General features: G+C 38.2%; 1 protein-coding gene across 2 annotated transcripts in view; it reads left to right on the plus strand.

Annotated features, from left to right (window-relative positions):
* Positions 1-23638, plus strand: part of LOC129767690 (uncharacterized) — a 58702-nt gene extending 35064 nt beyond the window's left edge. For both annotated transcript variants that reach the window (XM_055768822.1, XM_055768821.1), the window contains exons 4-7: positions 14334-15117; positions 15345-15625; positions 22862-23008; positions 23079-23638. In XM_055768822.1, coding sequence (XP_055624797.1) covers positions 14334-15117; positions 15345-15625; positions 22862-23008; positions 23079-23197 — 1331 coding nt within the window. In that variant the 3' untranslated portion in view covers positions 23198-23638. The remainder of the gene's footprint in view (positions 1-14333; positions 15118-15344; positions 15626-22861; positions 23009-23078) is intronic.
* The last annotated feature ends 2173 nt before the right edge of the window (positions 23639-25811 follow it).

The raw sequence follows: 25811 nt of genomic DNA on the forward strand, positions 1-25811 counted from the left end.
ATTTTTGCGCGTCGGTAGAAAATGTATACGTCGTTACCCAGGCAGCAACCAAAATTAAGCTCCCCCCGCTGATAGTGAAGGCGGTCGTTCTTGACAAACTCATCAGCGAATTCGCATTGATCGGTGTTACAGCAGAGTACAAGCTGTGTGGCATATTTCAGTCTTTTTCCAAGCAGTTAACATTGTTTGTTTTCCGTCTTCATAAGGGCTTCGTTGGTGCCTTTTACAATGCATCAATGCATTAAACTGACGTTATGGCGAAGCAGGCGTTAAGGTTGTGCACCAAAAAATTATTTGGGGAATACCAAATATATTGAATGTCTTACTGGAATGTTATAAGTTATTTGGGTTGGCGTGCCAGTCGCAAAACTGCCTTCAACTAGGATTGCATTCCCAGCAAACATTAAGTCGTATGAATAGCTATAATTGGAGGCGATATACATACAATCAAGACACATTTGTATGATATATGATGCAGATAACTAGCATATACACACAAAAGTGGAGGCGATATACATATGCCGTATTTTGTACGCATATAAAGCCGTATATAACGATATGCGATGCTTTTTGGAATGATATGCGATTTGATACGACAACGTTACCACTCAATCCATCGATGACATGGAAAATCGTGTTTTTGCAATTTATGCGATTTTAGATATATATGATCGATATTTTGATTGATATTTTATGCGATTGTGATTTGATACGAAATTATATGTAACTTATCATGTGCAAAGTTATACGATTTAATGTTTGCTGGGTTTGCACTAATATTGATCATAATGAAGTATTGCTACTGTTTTCGAGGTTGTTATTAACAAAAAGAGTTTATTTCGCTTGTTTAGTCACCAAGAAAGCAAATGTCGTTCTGGAATTTTGTATGTGATTAGGTTTCGCTTGCCAGTAGCAAAACTTCCTCCACTAAGGGTGACAGCTGCGCTTCTCTCGAGCATGAGAAAGTAATGCTTTTTTTCGAGGCCAGTAATATTGAAAGGAGCGTATCTTTTGAGAATAGCGCAAAATGATGCGAAGTGTTTATATTCCTAGTAGTTTCAAGCCACCAATGTATGGCTCTGTATGCATGCTATGGCGAACGCATGTTTGGCGCTTGGTTTACATTGTATGAACAATGCCTAGAGGTGCGATTCCTTTGAGGCAATACTAGATAACATGTAGCATTGATATTTGATACTTGCAAGTGTTGTCATTGTTGTTGTTTCCATGGGGTGCCAAAGATATATTGATGTAGTTATGAGATGTGGAATAATGGTGCTGGTGCAACATGTATATAATCTACTGTAGCCGAGTTTATGTCAATTGCGAAAAGGCCACCGGAATAGCGTTCGAGGTAAATTTTCAATGCATTGAAATGAAATAAATTACGACATACGATCAGCAAGTGTATTGTTTTGCGAGGGCAAGAATGAATCATCAATCAATTATCGTCAACTGATTCTACAATGAAAAAATCATTTCAGAGATTATTCTACTAAGCAGTTGTTTTTGAAATTTCACAGCATTACAGAACAATATCCGAAGGTATAAATAAGCGACTTATATAAAATAACAGCGTAGTTCTACGTCAACAATGCGGTCGTATCTTGGACACAACCTCCTATAATTTTTTTCCTTCTGTTCAAATGTTTGTAGAATTCCATTCGATTCTACAAACTGTGGTATCTACCCACTGATTACTGTATTAGCCGAACTGCCTACTATGAAACAAGATGGATTTTCCTGACAATTGAAAATATCCTTTTCAGTTCTCAAAACAAATTACATAGGCTTCACTAGGATTCATTTTTCGGGAATATATTGTGAGTACAAATTGAAAAACAAATATCGATCAAAGCGTGATATTTTTTTCCAATTTCAAACTTATCTCAGTAATTTCATGAGGGGCTTATGAGATTTTTGCGTCGATTAAATTGAGCACTCCATAATAGCTTATTACATTAAAGAATTGGAAAGAATTTTTTTTTTTTTGAATCCACCTATAAAAAATGAAAAATATCAAGCATTATCTAAACGAAAACCCCGCGTTCTGATTGGTCAATTCGCAAAAGCAATCTTTGCTCTCACATCCTTCACTGGAGTCTCCGCTAACAATAATAAAATAAAATAAAGAAATCTTAGGAATCGAGTGAAAAATATGATTTGTCGTACAAATGTGCATCCCGCCATGTGTTCCCTGAAACGACCATGAAAATCTGACAACGAAATGGAATCGATACAGAAGATACAAGCTGGCTGTGGGAGCATCCATTTGTTCATACCACAAGGTGATTCCCGAATACAGAGGTATTGTTCAAAAACTGCATCAATTAAGGACAAATTATTTCTCTTGAAAACCCAACTAAAAAAAATTTACGCGAGTGCGTATGTCACCATACAGCCATTCCATGCCGAACCGATATAGTGGTTCACAGATTTTCGTGAAAAGTGGTAGTTTTGTTCCTTATCATAAAATATGAGACCCGTATTCTTTAATTTTTTTATCAGGATTCCCATTGCCATTTCAGGGTAGTCCAAAAAAGACGGGTGGGTAATGTCGTGGACATAACCGGAGAGATGTGGGACCTTCTCACTTCCTTCCTCTACTTTTCATTCGGCGGAAATATCTCGATGCTGATAATGGACACCATCGCCGCCGCCGGCAACTGGTCGCTAGCTGACTAACTGTCGAATTGTAATTGATACTAAAAATTTAAACCATAGAACGAACAATGTATACATCTATTACTGTCGATGCAACATATTCTGTTTCTATTTCCCAGGCACATTGATTCAGAAGTCTAGGGGAACACACCTCAATGGGAGCAAAAATACCCCCAACTTGCTTGTATTTCCAAAGCGGATTCTCCCAGACACATTGATTTAGAAGTCAGTGTTAGGGAAACGCAGCTCGGTGGAAACAAAAATACCCCTGGCTTGCATGTATATTTGCAAAGAGGATTCCTACAAGTACATTGATTTTGAAGTTTGTGTTGGGGAAATCGTAAATCGGGCCAATCAAAACTTGGCAGTTAGGGTGATTAGAAAACGCTTGACATTTTACAGTTATTCAACTATTTATCTCATGGAAAATAACATTCTATCAATTGTGATAGACGCGTACAAATATTTCCTATCACTTGATGCAAACATCTTTCCGATCAATTAAGAAATGTTCGAGTTTTAAGCATTCGGAATCTTTCATTTTGTCCTAAATGTTCTGTGTTTAGGTTTTCATTTCACCCCCATATACTCCGGTTAGACGTAGTCCCACGTCAAAATTTGGCTTATTTGGCTTAAGAAATCTCAACTAGGTATTAATAAATGATGCTGGTTAATGCATATGTTGAGATGACAAAAGTTCCACAGGGAACGTTAACGCCATTCAAGAAGCTGGTCTTTTTTTAGAAAAAACTTTCTTTTATTTCCGAAAGTTTGAATTTTGTTTTCGTTGTTTTTGATTGTGTTGGTATTTTATGGTTTTCATTGTCTCGGGACCAAGACGCTATATTTTCTATATTTTTTCATAGAAGCTGGGGTTTTCCACATAACATATCCAAAAATCAGAGAGGCGTTATTTTTTGTCCTTGAGTTATAATTTTTCAAAATTTACCGATGGTCCGAAAAGTCAATTCTACTCATTTTTTTCACCACAAAAATTCATAACTTTTGAACTACTAGACCGATTCAGATGATCGATATATGGTATTAAATCCAATGAGCTTGTCTTGTTCTAAAAAATATCAAACCTTGATCTTGGTTTTGTAATAATTGATTGTAATTGCTTTTCATAGTTTACATGGTTTTGAGATCAAGGCTGCCATATTTTTATATTTTTTCATGAAAGCTGAGGTTTTTTCACACAATACAGGGTGGGCCATTTAAAGTGGAAGGATTTGTTTTTGCAATAGCAAAGTAAAGAAGTGGAATTTTAAATTATTTTTTTTGAAATTCATTTATTTTGGTCCAAGGAGATTTGTTCTAACTACTTTTTGATTATGATATCTCGTAAATGACCGCCTCTGGCCTTGACCGCAAAATGTGCCCTTTTTTCGGCATTTTCCATCACTTTGCCCAATGTTTCGGCCGATATGGCAGCAATTTCTTGTCGGATATTGTCTTTCAGCGCAGCCAGGGTCCTTGGTTTACCAGTGTATACCTTGGATTTTAAATATCCCCATAAAAAAAAGTCAGGAGGCGTCAAATCAGGTGATCTCGGGGGCCAGTCATAATCGCCGTTTTTCGATATTAATCTTCCGGGGAACATTTCGCGCAATAATTTGGTCGTGGCAGCCGCTGTATGGCATGTAGCGCCGTCCTGTTGGGACCAGTAATTGTCCAATTCATTTTCACGAACAAATGGCAATAAAAAGATGCCTAACTCTTGCGAACGATGGCGACCTGATGTCGATGGAGTCTCTGCAACACTGGCTCGAACGGCATCAATATTCTCGTCGAAACGTCTTGGTCGTTGTCTGGACAGATGACTGGCATTACCAACACTACCAGACGATATAAATTTGGCATATAATCGACGTATAGTGTTGTCTCCAGGCGATGTTTTAACTTTATTTTTATTTTTCCACGCACGTTTAGTTAACACAATTGAGAAGTTATTTTGAATGTACAGCTGAACAATTTCAGCGCGTTGTTTAGGTGTGTATTGTTCCATGGTTAAAATTGTACTGAAATGACGCTTCCAACGCGGTATGACATTTGTTAATCTGACATCTCTGTCAAAAGTTATGGGGTTGCCAGATGCTTCCACTTTAAATGGCCCACCCTGTATATCGAAATATAAGCGAGGCGTTTCTTTTTTCGTTTTTAAGTTACAGTGAAAGCTTTCTATTGCGACATCGCAAGGGACCGTAGTTATAGAGAATTGTCGCTATAAAAGTTTGTCGCTATAGAGAGCTCAAATTTCGCTATAAGGAGAGAAACGCCCAAGCTCACGCAAAACAATCATTTTATATTAGAAACAAAAGCGAATGATGTCTAGCGATCTTGAAACAAAAAACATTAAACAATGAACTCAGCTCATTCGTTCGATACAAATTTTTTTCTAGATAGAAAAAAACAGTAAACAATTTTTTTGATTTTTTTTTGTTAATAAACCAGCATAAATATTCTGAAAAGCATCTGCTCGCTGGATGGGCTTTTAATTTCCTTGTTGAATGCTCCGTTAGGTTCTGATTTAATAAATGATTGATTTTATCGGACAAAATATATTAATAGAACATCATTGAAACCAATATTCTTACCCTTTTCACGACTCTAGTCCATATTTTTGATAACGCATGTATTCGCATTGTGCGGCACATTGAATGTATTAGATAATGTTGTCTTTTTAGTATCCTTTTCGAACCTTTGAACTATGTCCAATTTTTTTAGCGTTAAAGATTTTCGTATAGTTTAATCCATTTTGAGCAATGAATGTTTTCGAAGTGAAACAAACGATACTTCAAGTTCTTGCCTGAATTTGGCATCAAAAGCCTTATCCATATAACAATTGCGCAAACAACACAATCTTTTTCAAATTTATTGCAAAGGGCCTGGCCGGGTAAGGGAGTAAAAAGTGCCCCCAAACCAAATCACCAGGTGTATGGCAAATATTGTATAGGATATTAAATAAGAAATTTTTGCGGTTTATTTGAACCCCTATGTGGTTTAACATGGGATCTATAAACTTACTTTTTCGTTTATTTTACGCCATCCTCAAAAGCTTCGTAATAAAAATTTGAAAATACACTGAATGTGCATCTTACTACGGTGTATCAAGAAAAATTATCAAAAAAAAATTCATCAAAAATTTTAGTACTAAAGAAAATATTGAAATTTTGAAAAAAAAGACGGGCGGGTAATGTCGTGGACATAACCGGAGAGACGTGGGACCTTCTCACTTCCTTCCTCTACTTTTCATTCGGCGGAAATATCTCGATGCTGATAATGGACACCATCGCCGCCGCCGGCAACTGGTCGCTAGCTGACTAACTGTCGAATTGTAATTGATACTAAAAATTTAAACCATAGAACGAACAATGTATATATCTATTACTGTCGATGCAACATATTTTGTTTCTATTTCCCAGGCACATTGATTCAGAAGTCCGTGTTAAAGGAACACACCTCAATGGGAACAAAAATACCCCCAACTTGCTTGTATTTCCAAAGCGGATTCCCCCAGACACATTGATTTAGAAGTCAGTGTTAGGGAAACAGAGCTCAGTGGAAACAAAAATACCCCCGACTTGCATGTATATTTGCAAAGAGGATTCCTACAGGTACATTGATTTTGAAGTCTGTGTTAGGGAAATCGTAAATCGGGCCAATCAAAACTTGGCAGTTAGGGTGATTAGATAACGCTTGACATTTTACAGTTATTCAACTATTTATCTCATGGAAAATAACATTCTATCAATTGTGATAGACGCGTAGAAATATTTCCTATCAATTGATCCAAACATCTTTCCGATCTATTAAGAAATGTTCGAGTTATAAGCATTCGGAATCTTTCATTTTGTCCTAAATGTTCTGTGTTTAGGTTTTCATTTCACCCCCATATACTCCGGTTAGACGTAGTCCCACGTCAAAAAATTTGTGGCTTAGAGATTCAGTACTACTCTAATTCATATTTAAATGTGTTCCTAAATGTGTTCAGATTTTTTTTCAGTGTTGCGCGGCTCAAAAAAATTTTTTTTTATATTTCCAAAGAGTCTGGCTGGGCAAGGGAGTAAAAAAACCCCAAACCAAATCACCAGCTGTATGGAAAATATTGTATAGGATACTAAATAAAACATTTTGGCAGTAGTATCATATGTTTGGGTCTTTATATGGTACACCATAGGATCTATGATGAAAAATGCACCTTTTCGTTTTTTTCACGCCATTCTCGATAGCTTTGAGACAAAAATATGAAAAAATACTGAAAGTACATCTTACTGAGGCGTATCGATAAATATCTTCAAACTATTTTTTCATCAAAAAATCTAATAATAAAAAAAATTAAATACGCAGTACAATATAATTTTATAAGATACGAGAGAAACAATTGTACAGCGCAATACTCTAAATATACCGACAAAATTTAGACACATGAAAAACAAAATTTTTAAAATATTAGAGCAGTAATGGGTCTCTAAATTCAAAATAAATTAAAAATGTCCAAAGGCCAAAAAAAACTTTTTTTTTCGCGCAATCCTCTTAAAATAAAAATAAGAGTAAAATTGGGTCTCAGAGTTTTTAATACACACTCTAAAAAGTCTGAAAAAAATCACATATACCTTAGATAGACGAAGGGAGAAATTTGAATACAAACTAGAGTACAGGGAAACTTCGATATAACGTACCCTCGATATAACGTCACTCGATATAACGTACATTTTACCTCGATATAACGTACACCAAAGTCCAAAACAAAATTTTTATTTGAATATTTCTTTTCTGAAAGAACAATACATTATCTGTATTTTGATACTAAAGTTTGTGTTGTAACTTTAACCAATACCGAAATACAACTGTTTTGTGATTCCGGATTCTAAATGAGTCAAACTTCAATCAACAAAACGGAGAGAAACATCATGAGAAAAGTTGACTTCGTCTTCTAATTGATTTTATTCATCAACCTTACTCAAACAGCAACACAATAAAGTAATATAAGCTACGTTTCAGAGTTCTTTATCATGCTTCGATATAACGTACAATTCGATACAACGTACAATTTTGAAAGTAAAATGTACGTTATATCGAAGTTACCCTGTAGTATTGAATCTCAAAATAAAAAAAAATAAAATTTAATTCAAAATAAAAATAAAAATAAATTTAAAATTTTTTATAAGTGTTTGATTTTCTAATGAAAAAATTGATGTACTTTCAATTTTCATATTTTTGTCTCAAAGCTATTGAGAATGGCGTGAAAAAAACGAAAAGGTGCATTTTTCACCATAGATCCTATGGTGTACCATATAAGGACTCAAATATATGGTACTACTGCCAAAATGTTTTATTTAGTATCCTATACAATATTTTCCATACAGCTGGTGATTTGGTTTGGGGGACTTTTTACTCCCTTACCCGGCCAGGCCCTTTGATGCAATTTCATTCTAGGACGGGACACTTGAAGAACAATTCTTCGATTAATTTGTTTCAAAATCAATTGGGCGTGAACAGATGTTCAAAGTTGATTAAACCTTATAATACACAACATAGACTATTTACCAGAGATCGAAATTCTCGCTCGGCTGCGCGATAAATATTCAGTCAATCAATCTAGTTTTCGATGAACCGTGTATTGTTGATATTTTCGTCTCTTCCTTTTCACCGAAAATTCTTTTTCAGAGAGAAAGAGATGTGGAAAATCTCTATCTCGGAAGTTCAACGAGAATGCTTTTTCGTCTCTCATTTGATACTGGAAATATGGAGCGAAAAATCATAGCTAACTTTACCAACGTTAGCCTATTTGGACAGCGTCCAAACGATCTGCATTTGGATAGCGTCTAAATTGTACAAATATTAATCCATCTCATGTTCACTTCACGATGAAACCCAATATTGCCGCATATTTTCATGCAATATTTTCAGCTGTACTGAAGAAGTGAAAAACCATTATCGGCATCGAGGAATCACTGAAAACGAAACCATTTTTCGGCAATCGTGACTCGACGAAAAATAAAAATCGGCATTGGATTTCTCGCGAGAGTCGAAGTGAGCGTATAACATTCTCTCGTCTCATATATTCTCAGCTATTTTTCCCTGTGACCAGTGTTTGCCAAATGATCCACCCATTGAAAAAATCGCTTTCGTTCGTTCACATATGATCTTTTAGGAAACATTTCCCCTAGCGGTATTCTATTATTGTTATGTGCTGCAAATCACGACACAAAAGAGAACGAGACAACTCTGCATCGGCTCGCACTTCATTGCACACCAGCATGCAAGCAAAGCTATCATATACGCTTTCAGTGCAGAAAGCTTATTTTCTTCTCTGCCTCTAACATATGCATACCGACCTCTCCATGCATCATGAAACAGCAGGATCATACGGACAACGCAAAGCGAAAGATTCATATTCAGCTAATGTAGCAGATCCTGATTTTTAAGTCTCAGAGAGTGCAAACTATATGATTATTTAGCTCGATAGAGGCTAAGGGAAGAGTAGTCAGATTATATTTTCCATTTTTAACGCCGCTATCCCTTGAAATGTGTATATTCATATAGACCGCATAGTTTTACTAGCAACACCGCTCCAGTGAGAAGCAAAAACTCTCGCGTTTTTTTTTCCCATTCGCTGCTCTCCGCAAATTGTGACGTAATGGTAATTTTTCTTGTATCATTTATTGCTTTACACTTGTCTGTGCAGTGGGTTTCGCTATAGTAAAATGAGACGATATATGCGGTTCAAACTTGTATGCAGGCTTCGAAAATAGTGTGCCATGTTTGATACAACTCGAATATGCAAACAACAGTCTTCGTTCCTCTCTTAGTTTAATCACTAAATGTTACAAAAGTGATTGCTGACATTCATACAAGTATCTGAATGATCCTCTCATATTTGGTTATATGTTCGTGAGAGTTTACTTGCATGACACATTGTGTATCATTTGATTTTGATCGAAATCCAAACACTGCCTGTGACTGAAAACGGATGTTTTTCGTCTCAAATCGGCGAGCATTTCGATCTCTGCTATTTACGTTCGTAGGCACTGACATTAACACACACACACACACACTATGAGTGGAGTGAAATTGAAAATTGTCACAATAGAGAATGTTATGTTTTAGTAAATAGAAGCGATAATGTGTCGTTATAGGGAAAGGTCGTTATAGAGAAATGTCGCAATAAAGAAAAGAGTTTCTATGCGATTTTGAAGGGACCTTTAGACATGTCATTATAGAGAGATTTCTCGCGTAACTTTTGAAAAGGTCCTATGTAACAAATATAAACAAATCGAGTTAATGGATGCACGCTATTAGTTTTCAATCATTGAATGCATTACAAAAACAATCGTTGACGTATCTATCTTCTTCATCTTTTAATCGCCGATGCAAAAAATATCCAATGTACAGATTCGGATTTTAAGCACTCGGCTGATACTTCAGACGCCTCTTTCCTCCGACGCTCGAAACGTCCAAAGTAACAAAGCAATCAAAACAACACGAAGTCGTACTTCGGTCGTTTTGAGTTTTTGTTTCTTTCAGGTGTTGTTATATATGTCAGTGCAATTCAACGAGTGATGACAGTAATAATCTGTCTTTAGAATGAAATGCTGATGTTTCGATTGTTCTTCAGTAGTTAGTTTCAAAATCTTATCGTGAAACGTAATATGTCCAATGTGCAAACGAGGGCAGTCAAAACGTCCAATGTAACATTTTTCGCTCCGAGGCTTCAAATTTAAGCTCAAATCACGGAACAACTGTTACGATTGGTTTTTCAGAGTTTTTATTGACTGCTAGTGGTAAAAGTAGTGATAAAGATCGATACCCTTTTAAGACAATTCGCGGAATAATGTTCGGGTCTTCAACTTCATTTTTCTCGAGTTGACGAAAATGTTACATTGGACCTTTTCAAAAGTTACGCGAGATTTGTCGCTATAAAGGTTGTCGTTATAGAAAATGTGGTATTTTGTGGTAAGAAGACAAATGTGGAAGAAGACCAACTCATTGGTTCCAATTGGTATATCTATCATCGGAATCGGCCCAGTAGTTTGATTGTTATAAATTTTTTGAAAAGTCATTTTTCAGTCAAGTTAATTGGAAAAATGATTTTACAGACCATCGGTTAATTATGAAAAATCATAACTCAAGAACAAAAAATAACGTCTCTCAGGTTTTTGGATATGTTATGTAAAAAAATCCTCAGTTTTCAAGAAAAAATATAAAAAAATATAACGCCATTGGTCCCGAGATCTTCATTGTCCACCATCATAAAAGACAAATGCAATCAATAACAATGAAAACAAAAAATCAAAATTCCTGAAACCGTAGTATTTATTTCATAAAAGACCAGCTGATTCGCTTTAATTTGATATGTTGAACATCTGAATCGGTCCAGTAGTTCAAAAGTTATGAATTTTTGAAAAAAGTCATTTTTGGAAAAAAGGGGAAATAGTTGATTTTTCGAACCACCCTAAAATGAAAATGGGTACCCTGAAAAAATGAAAAATACGGGTCTAATATTTTGCAACAGAGAACAAAACTCCATTTTTTCACGAAAATCTGAGAACTACTATATCAGTTTGGATTGGAACGGCTGAATATATGTCCACGCAATATAAGCGCCAATTCCGTAAGCATTCATTGGAACTGAAACAACTGTCTAACACTGATGCCGAAAAAGCCAAATGTTACCGAGATAGGATGGGAATCGCTGTCAGGGTTATCATATCTGCGGACAATCTTTATTTCTACCAATTTTTGAGGCCAAGAATCTCTAGTTACAGAACACAGATTTTTGAGGTTCATACAGAAGTTACAAATTTTTAAAATAAGTTTAAGCTATAACTGGATGTTAATAATATTGTTGTATATCATACAGATGAAAATGAACATATTTTTATATCTACTTTTTCGGAAAAAGTAGATTCTGAGTGATTTCGCCATGATATGTAGGGCACTAACTAATCGGCCACGGAAGCCTTGAAATAATAACCTACAGAATTGAGTACAAAGTTTAAAATTTCCTTGTAATATATTCTTTCTTTAGTTTTAGATTATATGTCCCCTTTTGTGAGTTTTGTAGGATTTTTTCTCGTAGCTGAATAGATCTACAGAGAACTTGTTCACTACCATATGTTAAATAAAGAAAAAATCGGGTATCTGTTGATGACCTGATCAAATATAAATGGTCTAGACGTCGATCTGTTACTTTACGCGTAAGTAATTTGTTTATGATTATTTGAATCTACTTATTAATCATTTCTTTCGTACGATGTTTCAAGCTTCAATCAAAAAGAGTCTAATAGTTTAACCCTCCTGTACTCGCGTGCAAAATCATAACACGTATACTCGCGTTCTCTGTAATGTTGTCATTGTGTATTTTTCAGGCTTTATTGGCGTTTATTTGAAGAAGAGGGTATGATTAAATGAAAAAACTCCAAAAAATATGTTTTCTTCGTCTTTTTTATGTTTTAATAGTCATCTAATTCAGCCTCCTCAAAACAGAGTAATTTTTGATACTCCAACACAAATACTGAATATTGAATTTTTCACTGTTATTAATTGAAAGTAAGCAACTGAATATAATTCATGGAAGTATAAAGAGCTATAAAACAATATGAAATCGTATTAATCGATTGTGGTTTCATTGGAGTAAGAATCAGAACATAGCATAACTGCATGCTCGAAGCAAACATATTTTTTTCATTTCATGCAGTTGTTGCGCGTTTTCGGGTCTTTTATCGAAGAATGTATACCGACCTTCTATATAATCACCAGATGATAAAGGTTCTGGAATATAAAGTTAGCATATTTCTAATATTCTTTGTCTCTGTATTCTTGGTAAACTAAGGATTAATGCCTTTTTATAGATAGGGCATAAAAAGATGATATAAAAGGATTTCTAGGAACTTCCTTTTCTTCCTCTTGTTTTTTTGTTGATATTTTTCATTATAAAAAATATCCCCGAAACTGTAACTGTTAAAAATTACCATAAGCCACCGATTAGTTTATAGTTTACTGTTTACAATTCTTCCACAAGTGAAATTCTTTCAAAAGTGTGTATATGTATGACCATTATATTTAGCGAATAACTATACGAAAGTCAAACATTTATATTTTGCTTTTGAGCGTATGAATCTAACGACGAATATATCGACGAGTAGTTAATATATGGATCCGTTCAATGCTGTTACAAAAAGGGGCTGAAATCAAATAAGAATAGTCCGGTAATGATCTTATGCATTATATTCAATAAATATTCCACGCCATTAACATCAATTTATACATTTCATTCAACAATATTCTAGAATGTGAAAAAAGGCACTTGTCCAGAAAAGTTACTCCTATACTCGCGTCGGTGTGTCAGACCGAAAGTGTTAAAAAAGTGACACACGTCCCCTTTGTACCAACACATGCGATACGCTAAACGATGACGAACGACGAATAACGAAGCTAGAGAGAAACGCAAAGTCGTAGTGTTGATATCTTCTGAGAAATGAACGAATTATTGATTTCTCGGTCTGACAGACCAATGCGCGAGTATAGGAGTGTTAAGGGAAATGCGAATAGTTATGAATTCAGAGAGCACCCTGTCAAAGTCACGTTTCCATCTCACTTTTGTGGTTTTGCCTTGCTTTTCTTCGTTTATCATCCCTGACGTAAACGATGACGTAAATGTCGTGTTTGTCGACTTTTTGCATTCCATGGCGGTTGAATACGTAAGACCAGTTGACATGGGAATAATAACGTTAAAGAAATATAAAAAAACATGGGTTTCGTGAACTTCTTCTTGAATGGCGTTAACGTTCCCTGTGGTACTTTTGCCGTCTCAACATATGCATTAACTAGCGTCATTTATTAATACTTAGTTGAGATTTCTTAAGCCAAATAACACGTTTTGAATGTATTCCGAGGGGCAAGCTCTAGAATACGCGTGACCTCAGTGCAAGTCGAAGGAAATTTCTCTGACGAAAAATCCTCCGGCCAAAACGGTAATCGAACCCGAACACCCGGCATGATAATGTGAGACGCTAACCACTCGGCCACGGGTGTACTTTTTTTTCGTGAACTAAGCTTCCTTAAATTAGGGAATCGATACAGCATTTTGAACTTTAAACATGTAGGTAACCTTGCTTGTTATACCTCTTGCTCAGTTACCTCTTATGAAGGAATCGCTTTCAATATTCTTCCTCGCCATGAGTCGTTGAATTCATCCCCATTCTCGGATTATCCTGGCGCATGTTAGAATTGCGAAAATAAAGGCGTCACAATAATCACACCTGTAGCACATATCGTATTGCATAAGTTAAAAAACAGTTCCCAAGGAAAAAAAAGCGAATCAATACGATATTATTAGAAGTTGACGGCTCAGCTCTATCAGCTACAGTCGCTGTTATTGTTCGAAAAATCAATACCCAATGATAAAAATACTTGCACACGAGCATTGGGTGCAAAATCTAATTAGGCTCACGGTTGGAAGTTCCAAACCGATGGAAGCGATAGCGTTTCAGATACTTCCTAGGTTTTTTATTTTGGATCAACAAGCGGAATGATACAGACGTATTCTTCTGAGTCACTTTCGGCGCAGAATATACCTTTCCTCCGACTTCTGTCGGAGGTCAGCAGTGAAGAGCTGTATCCTCAAATATCCTGTCTAACGTGGATTCTGTTTCTTCTTCTAGTGGTCCATCGAATTGACCCACTGCTGCGGGTGATCAAGTTCCGTAATAACTCCTCAACCCCAAATGGAAACGCGATCGAGGCAAGCAAACAACGGGAAGAGTCGGATACTTGTACCAAACAGTCTACAGCATCGAATGTACGAGATGCGCCAGATAAGTGTGTCGAACTGGTAGTGCTGGCGGAACCACCTGCAGGCGAGCCGATCCGAGCTGATGTTGTGCTTATTCATGGCTTGCATGGATCGCTGGTGAATACTTGGAAGCAAGGTCTATGGAATAGTGAAGGAAAACTGGAGCACTTCGAGCGACCGCCGAAACCCCCGGTAAGACCACCGAAACGACAAAGACATTCCCGGGCCAACCTTTTCGCTCCTCCCCACGTATCGAAGAAACCAAAGTTTGAACAGGACACCATCGAATTAAGCGACGACGATGAGCAGCAGTTCGATGCGGTTCAAACGACGTCCTACGAATTGTCGAAACGAAAGTTTACCTACGAATGTGGTGAACCAGATGAGGTTCACTTTGCCGATGAGATGGAATACAGCTTCCCAACGTTTAGGTTAAGAATCGAGGACGAAAACAATAATCGAATCGCCCAGGGATACACGGAAAAGCGACACCACGGTAAGCGAAAACTAAAAGTGAAGAAAGACGAGTCGTGGTCACCCTGCTGGCCAGGTGACTGGCTACCGGTGGACTGCCCCGGAGTGCGAGTACTTGCTCTCAACTACACTACCGATCCGTATCTCTGGAGGCCGCTGTGGATTACCAAGAGAAATCGGTGAGTGTTTCGCTTTTTTTTTTATTAATCCGTTTATTTTTACAAGCTCAGTTACATAAGCTAAAGGAGCCATACTCTTAACTATATTTCTATTAGCATATATTGACATGTTTCCTTAATTCTATGGTTAATAAAATAGGAAACCGATTACTCGCGGTCGACTAGTGTTTCGCTTGTTGTGTACAATTCCATAGCGATGGTGAACAATATATTGTATCTTTTTTCAGCTCCAATTTAGTGGATCGCGCCAGGGAGATGGCCGATATGCTCATTGCTAAGGGCGTCGGCAAGGGACAGCCGATCGTTTGGGTTGGCCATTCGAAGGGTGGTCTCTTCATCAAGCAAATCATTGTGGATGCATGGGAAAGCGGACGACCCGCCGCCGAACAGCTGTGGCGATCATCGCGCGGAACATTCTTCTACTCGGTGCCACACAGGGGCTCTCCGCTGGCGGATTTCAATCTACCCCTGCTACGTCAGTCCATCGAACTGACCGAGATTCAGAAGAGTGAGTATTGAATTGAATGTTGGTATGTGCCCTGAAAACGCCGAAAAACCTGGTAAAAACATTTCCACCCGCTTAGTATTTGAGGAACTTGAGTATGCAATGATAGTAATTTTGTAATTTTGTTTCTGATATCGATAATCTTAGATCTGAGATATTAAATTGGTGAAATATGAAATCTTCGATCTAGATGACCATCACCGTTTGGAATTCCTACTCCGATGAGTTCAATTCCATTATATCAGTGTTCGGCACCTACGTAACGAGGGGAAAATGGTGATAGGATTTTGCGTCTTGCGTAACTAAAACGGTCAACATAATTACGTAAATCGAATTACCTTGTGTCAAGCATCCACGGAGCTTATCAATTCGCACATTATGCAATTCTGGGGAACAAAACATAACTTAGAAAACAGAACTGTGCTTCGACTACTATTTCACTTGATGGTCTCGAGATTTTCCTACGACTATTTGACATTGGAATAACCCAGCGATTGTTTCAAGGTGTTCGGTAGAAAATCTAAAAAAAGCACCCGATGGATGATTTGTTTCCGCCAATCATACTCTTTGAGGATCCGGTTGAATGTCACACAACAGAAAATGACCCAAAGGATCGAGTGAAAAGTCGTTCTAGCATCGAACTCGCAATAACTTATCATCATTTTGGTTATCCCCCTTTTGAATTGAATGTAGCTGAATACGTCCATATACATAGACGTAGGTAACGATCGGAAAACCTCACACACGTATCGAAGAATTGGTGGCGAGATAAATAAGTCTACCGATAGAGACAGATTCTTCCGTGGAATAAACTTCCGTCCCGATAGTGGTTCGGTTTTCTTACCACGTTCCAAGTCGCCCAGCTTATGCAATGGTGTAAAAATCGTGATTTTTAATTACTCATCAGGAAGTATTGAAAATGATACTACAGCGAAATATAAAAGACGGGTGGGTAATGTCGTGGACATAACCGGAGAGACGTGGGACCTTCTCACTTCCTTCCTCTACTTTTCATTCGGCGGAAATATCTCGATGCTGATAATGGACTCCATCGCCGCCGCCGGCAAACTGGTCGCTAGCTGACTAACTGTCGAATTGTAATTGATACTAAAAATTTAAACCATAGAACGAACAATGTATACATCTATTACTGTCGATGCAACATATTCTGTTTCTATTTCCCAGGCACATTGATTCAGAAGTCCGTGTTAGGGGAACACACCTCAATGGGAACAAAAATACCCCCAACTTGCTTGTATTTCCAAAGCGGATTCCCCCAGACACATTGATTTAGAAGTCAGTGTTAGGGAAACACAGCTCGGTGGAAACAAAAATACCCCCGACTTGCATGTATATTTGCAAAGAGGATTCCTACAGGTACATTGATTTTGAAGTCTGTGTTAGGGAAATCGTAAATCGGGCCAATCAAAACTTGGCAGTTAGGATGATTAGATAACGCTTGACATTTTACAGTTATTCAACTGTTTATCTCATGGAAAAATAACATTCTATCAATTGTGATAGACGCGTAGAAATATTTCCTATCAATTGAAGCAAACATCTTTCCGATCTATTAAGAAATGTTCGAGTTATAAGCATTCGGAATCTTTCATTTTGTCCTAAATGTTCTGTGTTTAGGTTTTCATTTCACCCCCATATACTCCGGTTAGACGTAGTCCCACGTCAAAAAAAGCTAGAATCTGATTGATTGATAGAAACAATCAAGTGCATTATTCATTCTTGGGAGAAAACTAATAAAAACTTCTGAAAAACATTAACTAACAGCTTTCTTTACTTATTCCCACTAAATTAAACTGTATGTAAAAACATTAACTAACAGCTTTCTTTACTTATTCCCACTAAATTAAACGTTTGACAACTGTATTCAGTGCCATTTTTCTCATTTTCCAAATGAAATCGTTCTAAATGAAGTGATTTTTGGATTAGACCCTGTAGATTGTAGATTGAATGTGACTTTGATTGTCGATTACATTAAAGGGTGTGTCACATCAAATTGCATCACGGAGAAAACGCTGTAGAAATTCGCCCAGTAGACCGATCCTTTTGAAAATTTTAGACAGTAAAATAAAAACTATTAAACAACTTTTGGCATTTTCTTTTTATTCATACTTCGAGCCCAAGCCCGTATGCTCGCACCTTCCTCTTTACCCCGTCCATAAGGTTCTGTACAACGTCAGGTTGTAGTTTTTTTTTGAACAAAAATCCATTTTCTCTTGAAGTCCGCCTCCGATTTGACAACTTTTGGGTTCTTCCGGAGGGCCTGCTTCATAATCACCCACTATTTCTCTATTGGGCGAAGCTCCGGCGCGTTGGGCGGGTTCATTTCCTTTGGCACAAAGGTGACCCCGTTGGCTTCGTACCACTCCAACACGTCCTTTGAACAGTGGCACGAAGCGAGATCCGGCCAGAAGATGGTCGGGCCCTCGTGCTGCTTCAATAGTGGTAGTAAGCGCTTCTGTAGGCACTCCTTAAGGTAAACCTGCCCGTTTACCGTGCCGGTCATCACGAAGGGGGCGCTCCGCTTTCCGCAAGAGCAGATCGCTTGCCACACCATGTACTTTTTGGCAAACTTGGATAGTTTCTGCTTGCGAATCTCCTCCGGAACGCTGGATTTGTCCTCTGCGGAGAAGAACAACAGGCCCGGCAGCTGACGAAAGTCCGCTTTGACGTAGGTTTCGTCGTCCATTACCAGGCAATGCGGCTTCGTCAGCATTCCGGTGTACAGCTTCCGGACTCGCGTCTTCCCCACCATGTTTTGCCTTTCGTCGCGGTTAGGAGCCTTCTGAACCTTGTATGTACGCAAGCCCTCCCGCTGCTTGGTCCGCTGGACGAATGAACTTGACAAATTCAGCTTATTGGCGACATCCCGGACCGAACTTCTCGGATCACGTCTAAACTGCTTAACTACGCGCTTGTGATCTTTTTCACTGATGGAGCATCCATTTTTGCCGTTCTTCACCTTCCGGTCGATGGTTAGGTTCTCGAAGTATCGTTTTAGTACTCTGCTGACCGTGGATTGGACGATTCCCAACATCTTACCGATGTCCCGATGTGACAACTCCGGATTCTCGAAATGAGTGCACAGGATTAATTCACGACGCTCTTTTTCGTTCGACGTCATTTTTCCAAATTTACGAAAAATTGACAGTGAAGCATGGCCAGCGTGATCTATACACTTTTATCTGATTATAAGCGAAAGCTGAAAATATAATTCCTAAAAATTAAATTTCTACAGTGTTTTTTCCGTGATGCAATTTGATGTGACACACCCTTTATTTTCTCAATCAACAGTGAAGAATACATTATTCTAATGCGTGTGGTTAATAGAACAGGTCACCGGTTAAATTAGCGCTCATGATTGCTGAAGCGATTTACGAATAGGTACGGGATTGATCGATTGGTGCACCTCAATTGAACAGCTGGTGAGAAGGGTCTAGCGAACTGATAGGAACAAGTGAGGTTTCCAATTCAGGAAGCAACAAACCAATGGTCCACGAGTGTACCGAAAGCAGCTATAATCGATTCGATATGAAATATGAATCGTTCTGAAATAACCACGAATAATTTATGAACAGATGAACAATGATGTAATTGACGGTTTATTTTGAAGACGCATTAGAATGCAATGAAATAACAGAAAAGTTGAATAATGTCATAGCTTTGAAGAGATACACATCACAGTATTCCAGTGCCAGTTTTATCCCAACGCTTCTATTATTTCAATTTTTTTAATTATATATTATATATATATATATATATATATATATATATATATATATATATATATATATATTTTTTTTTTTTTTTTTTATATATATATTTTTTTTTTACAAATAAACCTGAAGCAGAATGAGACACATCTATCCTGATACTGACTGTTAAAATCAGTTGCTCTGTTCTCGAGTTCAATCGTGAGGAACGGACACCAAATCATTTCTATTACAATACTAGATGACCCGGCAAACTTCGTCTTACCCAAAAATTATTTTTCGTTATCACATCCACGTTTTCTTTACACTTTCGAACGAAGATCAATTTCGTTACTAATAACGCTTGTCAATATGTAATAGTAGAACATATGCGAATTGAACTTTTCGAACTTTGCCATTTTTTTCGGAGTTTTCCGAAAATTTTCAATTTTCATGTTTGGTTGAAATATGTGTATTATTTTTATGGGGCACCCTCTCCATTCCAGAGAAGGGAGGGGTGTCATACCATCATAGAAACATTTCTCGTACCCAAAAACCCTCATATTCCAAATTTGGCTCAATTTGCTTGATTATTTCTCGAGTTATGCAGAAGTTTGTGTTTTATTTGTATGGTAGCCACCCCTTAGAGAGAGGGAAGGAGTGTCTATTCACCATAGAAACATTTCGTGCCCTTTAAAACATTCACATGCCAAATTTGGCTCCATTTACTTGATAGTTTTCAAGTTATACAGAAATTTGTGTTTCATTTGTATGGCAGAGAGGGGGGAGAAGTGTCTAACCACCATAGAAACATTTTATGCACCCTAAAACCTTCACATGCCAACTTTGGTTTTGTTTGCTTGATTGATTCCCACGTAATGCAGAAATTTGTGTTTGATTTGTATGGTAGGACACCCCCCCCCCCATCCTCAGAGAGGGGGGATGAGTGTCTAACTACCATAGAAATATTCATTACATCCTAAAACCATCCCTTAGAGAGGGGGAGGGGTCTCGAACTATCATAAGAACCTTCACCGACCCCAAAAGTCCATAAGAATCAGACAGACAATTGTTTATTTTATTTAGCTTGTTTCCGGATTGTTCGGAATTTTTAAATTAACATCTGTATTATCTTATTTAACTATCAACATCTCTCAAGGGGAATCAAGTGCACCGGGTCCATATACCAATTTAAAAAAACCGCAAAGGGTTGAAACCAGTTTCAGAAAATTTGTGTGGACACTTGTGTATCCATTGTATGAGAATAGAAATGCCGTCATCACGATTGTTCCTTAACGGTTCTTGAGTCTCCGAATAGCATTAAACTAGTAACAATTTCCAGTTTCGGGAAGCAATAGAGATAAGTAAAATCCCCTAACTAGGAAGAAGTACAAGTGATGCAAAAGGTATTTTTGGAAATTGAAAAAAAAACAATGCCTCGGCTTATTGTTTTTGTCTATCCTCTGCAAATGATGGTTTAGATATAGTAGATAACTGGTTTTTGGACATACAGCGAAGCAATAACGTTGATAAAAAAAAAACAAATAATAAAATTTTCAATTATGTACTAAAGATTTTGAATGACAATGACGAACACGTAAAATGCCGAAGAGAAAGATTATTGAAGTTGAGAATATTTTATTCGAACATCAAGTTCTCGAGATTTAAGGTATCAAAATTCGGATCAGTTTTTATTGCTGTGAAATCACCGTTTTCCAAATAAGAGCTAGTTGATTGACAGCAATGGAACCAATGTGCTTTTGGGTACCCCTCCTCTAACATTTCAATAAGGAATTAACTCCGTTGACCATCCTGCCCCATATCCCCGAAAATTAATAAATGAAGGAGATTTTTTTTTTTTTATCTTCGCTTATTTTTCGTCGGCCTATTTCCGTCACTTTAGTGCCAATCACCGACATCAGGGAGGCGACTCCACCTGTTCCTACCTATCAGACTCAACAACTCATGAGCCGGGCCAACTTCTTTTACTTCCTCTCCGAAGGAAAAATGAAGGAGATGTCTTGAATCGATATATTAGGCTGTCAAACAAGTCCTGCGGTATTTTTTTTTGAATTTTCATTTGTTCATAAAATTAGTTACTATCATCTATTTTAAGTCAAATATGCGCCGTTTTGTTCGATTACTTGTTCCCAACGAGATGCCAACTTCATAATACCCCTGTTATAGAAGCTCGCTTTCTTATTGGCAAAAAACTCGGATAGCCAATTTTCACAGGCCTCTTTTGTGGCTAACTTCTGACTACCTAGCTCGTTCGCCAAGGACAAAAACAGGTGGTAGTCACTTTGTGCAAGGTCCAGACTATACGGCGGATGCAAAAGAACCTCCCATCCGAGTTCCCGGAGCTTCTGGCGCGTCACCAAAGAAGTGTGTGGCCTGGCGTTGTCCTGATGGAAGACAATGCGGCCTCTGTTTATCAAAGATGGCCTCTTCTTCATGAGTGCTACCTTCAAGCGGTCCAGTTATTGGCAGTACAGGTCCGAATTGAGCGTTTGGCCATAGGGAAGCAGCTCATAATATTAGGCTGTCAAAAAAGTCCTGCGGTATTTTTTTTGAATTTTCATTTTTCATAAAATTAGTTACAATCATCTGTTTTAAGTCAAATATGCGCCGTTTTGTTCGATTACTTGTTCCCAACGAGATGCCAACTTCATAATACCCCTGTTATAGAAGCTCGCTTCCTTTGTTGGCATAAAACTCGGATAGCCAATTTTCACAGGCCTCTTTTGTGGCTAACTTCTGACTACCTAGCTCGTTCGCCATGGACAAAAACAGGTGGTAGTCACTTGGTGCAAGGTCCGGACTATACGGCGGATGCAAAAGAACCTCCCATTCGAGCTCCCGGAGCTTCTGGCGCGTCACCAAAGAAGATTGTGGCCTGCCGTTGTCCTGATGGAAGGCAATGCGGCCTCTGTTTATCAAAAATGGCCTCTTCTTCATGAGTGCTACCTTCAAGCGGTCCAGTTGTTGGCAGTACAGGTCCGAATTGAGCGTTTAGCCACAGGGAAGCAGCTCATAATAGATTATTCCTTGACAATCCCACCAAACACACAGCAGAACCTTCCTGGCCGTTAATGAGGGCTTGGCCACCGTCTGAGCCGCTTCAGCGGGCTTCGACCACGACCGTTTGCGCTTCACGTTGTCGTAAGTGACCCACTTTTCATCGCCAGTCACCATCCGCTTCAAAAACGGGTCGATTTTGTTGCGATTCATCAGCGATTCACATGCGTCGATACGGTCAAAGATGTTTTTTTGCGTCAACATGTGTGGCACCCATACATCGAGCTTCTTTGTGAATCCAAGCTTCTTCAAATGGTTAATAACGGTTTGATGACTTATCCCCAGCTCTTGGCCGATGCTACGGCTGCTACTATGCCGGTCTTTCTCGGCTAATTCAGCGATTTTGTCGCAGTTTTCGACGACGAGTGAATGTATAAAATTCCATCTATTAAGACTCCACTTTTGAATACATCCGTTTATTCTAAAAAGTCTCCTTGAAACATACTTTCAGACTGTGCCAGCATCCTGGAGTTGCACCGACGCTTTGTGGCACTCTACCGAGGGGGTCATCTCAAGATCGACGTCTTCAGCTTCGTCGAAACGGCGCTGACGCTGATGTCGGTTCTATACTTGCGCATCGTTGGAATCGATTCGGCCGGTAGGTTTTGCGCCGTACCGCATACCAGCAATCTCCACTTTTCAACATTTTTTTTTATTTGATACGACAGATCCCGGCATCGGAGAAGTGTGTGGTGTTCGACTTGATCACAGGGAAATTTGCAAACCCCGCAGCCGTAACTGCATCCTCTACACGGAACTGGTGAAAATGATCAACAAGGTTAGCTAAAGAGGAGAAGCTAAGAATCGCGAAGAACCACCGCAAGAGCAAGCTTGTATGGATGTATTTGTTTTAGAATATTTTCTACTAGTATTGTACACTTTGTGTTAGCTGGAGGGAAATTTTAGATGTTTTCAGTTAAACTGTTTTGTTTGCAATCTACCGTTATACCAGTAACCAGATTAACTTTTGTTTTTAAATATTATTATATACGAGCTACCACCGGAAAGAACAGGAGATAGAACAAGTGGTGGTAAGACCAAAAACATCGCTACCTGATCAGTACTTGGACATTGTTGAACCTGTTTGAAATTTTATCTACTGTCGATTTTACGAAAACCAACCGCTGGAATGCAGGAATAGTTTTGCGATAAACTTTTCTATAAACGTAAGCAATGTGATACATAGAGATTAGTATTTCGAATGAATATATCAAACGTAGAGACGGAACCAAGTGCTTCTATCTGTATTATATCACATCCTTTGAAAAAAAAAATGCAAAAATATGAAGTGTACGAATATGATTTGGATTTATAAGATGTGATTTCAACATAACGCTTGAACGGTTCAGAGACAATGATTTTGATTTGGTGATAAAAAAAACCTGGAAAGCAATCGATACCAAAGTCAAGACACATAATTGGAACCATCTACCATTTGAAACTATCACTGATGAACGGTATCGACTTCAAGTAATACATTCGAACAGAGCTCTAAAGGGAAAACGACCGGAACGGGAGAATGGACATGACAAGATAATTTAACAGCATGACAACGCCAGACCATATGATCAAGAATCTGTCAAGGTTGATCTAGAACAGCAAGACTCAACCTGCGGTCCACCGGACTCTTTCAGTTGGCCCGTCTGGCCTGTTACCATTTTATATGTGTAACAATCACGAAAACTAAGAAATCATCTTGGGAAACATGAGATGAGAATAATGGAGTTTGACACATTACACGTTATTTCATATTACCAGTTTACACATTAGTTACTTGCTCCCGGCCCCGTGAGGCTAACGCCATATGAGCCTTTATAAAAATATATATTTTGGAAAAAAAAATTAGTTACTTGCTAGTTAAGTAATATTATTAGATTAAATATCTATTAAACACATTTAATCCGATCATCAGGGCTAATCCAGTTGACGTTAGTGAATAAAAATGAAAATATGGATATAAAAATATGAATTACCTATTTTTTGACATATGTCTACGTCTTTCAGTAATGAAACCAAATCAGAAAACAGGCGTTTTTATATGAAATAGTGGCCGAAATGTATCTGCGAGGTACAATATTTAAGTATCAATGCTAATCAGACGAGCGTAAATCGGTCGCTTGAAATGCAAATGCAGCCTTCGTTCTATGGACAATGTGGATAGAGAAAATATTGCAATCTTAGCTCCGCCGTAGAGAGGTAGAGACGAATGAACTGATTAATTTTTAAGCCTCAATCATTCAAAATATCATCACCATCATAATTTAAATCATCCTGCTCCAATTATCAGACAGCAGTCCTTTTCAATGCTGAGGTCACAAACACACTATGGTTTTGCCCGATTTTAAAAAAGAATGAAAGATATATATCGCACAGTATTTTATTCGGTGGGGGACACCAAATCAATTCTGATGAAGTGTGTCTTTCTATTTTTGCATCACATCATATTTAAATCTGTACTGGGGTGTGAGCTTAAATTTTTTGAAACGGGAGCGTCAGGTTTGAGGTGCAAAGTTTCGAGCGTTAATACCTTTGTCAGTTTTTTTTTCCAAAATATATATTTTTATCAAGGCTCATATGGCGTTAGCCTCACGGGCCCGGGAGTTCAATACTTTGACAATTTTTCTTATTATCTATGTTAGTAATATGTAACCGATTACTCGCGGTTGGCTCGAGGTTAGTATTACAAGTGTTTTCGTAATTCGGATGTTGCTGTCTCCAATGCTCCGTACGTGTGCCCGACACGGGATACTTCCTATTGGGATGCAGCTGACCCTTAATCAGCAACGCCCCCCTAGTCTGTACCCCATATCTAGCGTGGTGCGTCTTTCTCGACTCGAGGAATCGAGGATAGAATGGTCACTAACCGGCGCAATCATCAGTTCGTGTAGAGTTGTCATGAGCGGTTCAACCTTTGGCTCTTGTTGAATGATCAGTGGACTGCACAACCTTTGGCCCGTGTATCTGTAAAGAGTGTGTGTATGTATTGCCGCGACTAAGTAAAAGTTTATCGTTTGGATAGGAGGGATATGAAACGGGGACACAACGAAGGAAACATCATTAAACGTTGACATCGGCGTTCCTGAGGAACAGGTATAGATGAAGCAGAAGATCAGGATCACGGCTACCTAAGATATCCCGGACAGGGATCTCCGATTGTCTGCCTTGTGCTCTCAGTGCTCTAGAGAGCTGAGAGCGAGCAGCATGGAACCGGATACACGACCAGACAACATGCTCGATGTGGTAGCCATCGCCACAATCACAAAGATTGTTTGCTGCGAGCCCAATGCGATAGAGATGCGCGTTTAGGTTGTAGTGATTGGACATAAGCCGAGATATCACGCGAATGAAATCACGACCTACATTCAATCCCTTGAACCATGCACTCGTCGAGACCTTAGGGA

The sequence above is a fragment of the Toxorhynchites rutilus genome, chromosome 2, assembly GCF_029784135.1.
Source record: "Toxorhynchites rutilus septentrionalis strain SRP chromosome 2, ASM2978413v1, whole genome shotgun sequence".
Taxonomy (NCBI): Eukaryota; Metazoa; Arthropoda; class Insecta; order Diptera; family Culicidae; genus Toxorhynchites; species Toxorhynchites rutilus.